The following is a 2,275-nucleotide window of genomic DNA, read 5'->3' as shown; positions in this document are numbered from 1 at the left end:
GAGGGCACCTTTCATAAAATGTGCGTCATGTGAATGTGTCGCTTTATAATTTTAAGTGAAACACGCGTTTTAGGCAGGAAATGAAATCGACGAAAATTACCCCCGCCTATTGAATCCCAAAATTAATCCCCCCGCCTCTTTTACTTACCAAGAAAAAGCCCTAGGTCCTTCATCTTCATCTTCAGTATCATCAAACATCTCGTTCATCGGATCTCTACTCAATCTCCTTCTTATCAGTATCACCAAACATCTCATTCACCACCTCCGCCCTATCAACATTCCCTTAATTTCAATTTGATGCGGGTAATACACGACCAACTACAAGTCTCTCTCTCTCTCTATCTCTATCTCTCTCTCTACCCCCTACTGTTCAACAACAACCTAGGCACCCACCACCCCTCGTCTTCTCTCTGGTTCACCACCACCACCAATGAAGCCCCATTGTTTTATCCAAAATGGGCCCAAAATCATGAACATAATCAAGCCCTCTTGGAATGAAAATCTTCCTGCCCAAATAGTTCTATTGCCGACGTATCGTAGCCATTTATAAGTCGATTTCCTTACCCCAGTATCCCCCAATCGCAAACGAATCAAACCCTAACCCTAGATTTTTTGCTAACTAGGTATGTTTTCTTCCTCTTTTTCCTCGATGTCGACTCTAATTTTTTTCATTTACAACCATTTTCGCTTCGATTTTTGACCTAGTTTGTTGTTTCGGTTGTTTCATTCAGGATCAAACGATGAAAGGAGGCAAATCAAGCGGTGCTACGAGGAAAGCCGATACCAAGTACGATTTAATCTAACTATGTTTAAAACATACCATCTGCTAGGGTTTAATGTTGTATTTTTTTCATCTTCAATGAAATTAGGTTTTTGTTCTTCCTCAAGATCATGATTTCGGTACTTTTTAATAATTGTTTGTTGTAATTTTAGGTTGGCTGTAAAGAAGACTGCAGCCAAGGGGAAAGCAGCTAAGGATCCCAATAAACCCAAGAGACCCGCTAGCGCCTTCTTTGTGTTCATGTTAGTAGTTGTTCTTCGTTTATCACTACCTTCATGTTTTACTTCCATTTCCAAAGTTTAAATATTTTTCCTCTTGTTAATGTTATAAAGGGAGGACTTTAGAAAGCAGTTCAAAGAAGATCACCCTGACAACAAATATGTTGCTGCTGTAAGTGATCTTCCTTTTTGCCTTTTGTCATCGAAACTTCTTAAGCTTTGTTTCAAGTATTCTGTATCTAGATTGAGTTGAGTTTGTGTTTTTAGATTTTGATTTGGATTTCACTTGTGTATAATTATCAGGTTGGTAAAGCTGGTGGGGCAAAATGGAAGTCAATGTCCGACTCTGTAAGTAGCACTTACATTACATTACTATGTTTAGTTTTTGAGGCAAAATCATAATGCTCATCAACTTCTTAAGAATTTATAAAAAAATGATGTACTATTTAGTTATTTACCTCTGTTTTTTGGATGATGTGAATGTAGGAAAAGGCACCTTTTCAAGCCAAAGCTGACAAAAGAAAGAAGGAATATGAGAAGAACTTGGACACCTACAACAAAAAACTTGTAAAATCTTTGTTTAAACTTAGAATTCATATGCTTATCATTTTAATATTGTTGTTTTGATTCATTGACTTTGAGTTTGCTGCCATGTAAATAGGCTGGAGGTGGTAATGATGATGATGATGAGGATTCTGACAAATCTAAGTCTGAAGTCAATGATGAAGCAGATGAGGATGAAAGTGATGATGTATGTTTTTTTATAAAACATAATGATATTGATACTTATTTTTTTCAGTATATGATTAATCTTTTTTAACAAATGAAACTAAATGTGGTTTTAATTTGTGTTTTGTAGGAGGAAGATGATGACTGAATCAAGAAAGTGGAAGTTGATTCGGTGTTGATGGTTTGATAAGTTACCTGCTTTGTAGTTTCATGTTACTGATTAGAATAGATTTGGCTTTTATGGTGCACAGGAAAAAGGAAATGTAACTTTGGTTTGATAAGATGTTCTAGTTTTTCCAAATTAAATTTTGTAATATCATTTTTTTAGTTTTATTTTATTTATTTTTATTTATTTATTTATTATTTAGGAGTTGTTTGATCATCAGAGTCAAAATTATTTTTAATTTTGTAGAATTGTCACCTGTGACTTTTGTTCTTTTCTGTGTTCATGTTTATGTTTACGGGACTGTTAGCTAGGCTAGACACATATCAAGATCCTACTATTTATGCATAAGAGTCTTTTATTTTAATAGCAAAAGGTGGGATG

General features: G+C 34.9%; 1 protein-coding gene across 1 annotated transcript; it reads left to right on the top strand.

The window, feature by feature from the left end:
* The first annotated feature begins 539 nt into the window (after nucleotides 1-539).
* On the top strand, nucleotides 540-2,013 carry LOC111889571 (high mobility group B protein 3). The gene is made up of 8 exons (XM_023885719.3): nucleotides 540-623; nucleotides 732-787; nucleotides 934-1,023; nucleotides 1,114-1,171; nucleotides 1,303-1,347; nucleotides 1,486-1,566; nucleotides 1,661-1,750; nucleotides 1,859-2,013. Exons 2-8 carry the CDS (start codon nucleotides 741-743, stop codon nucleotides 1,874-1,876), a joined length of 429 nt encoding a protein of 142 aa, XP_023741487.2. The 5' UTR covers nucleotides 540-623; nucleotides 732-740; the 3' UTR covers nucleotides 1,877-2,013.
* Nucleotides 2,014-2,275: the final 262 nt, after the last annotated feature.

The sequence above is a fragment of the Lactuca sativa genome, chromosome 5 (assembly GCF_002870075.4).
Source record: "Lactuca sativa cultivar Salinas chromosome 5, Lsat_Salinas_v11, whole genome shotgun sequence".
In the NCBI taxonomy this organism is placed as follows: domain Eukaryota; kingdom Viridiplantae; phylum Streptophyta; class Magnoliopsida; order Asterales; family Asteraceae; genus Lactuca; species Lactuca sativa.
Note: the sequence above shows the minus strand (reverse complement) of the source record. Positions and strands in the feature narration are given on the sequence as shown.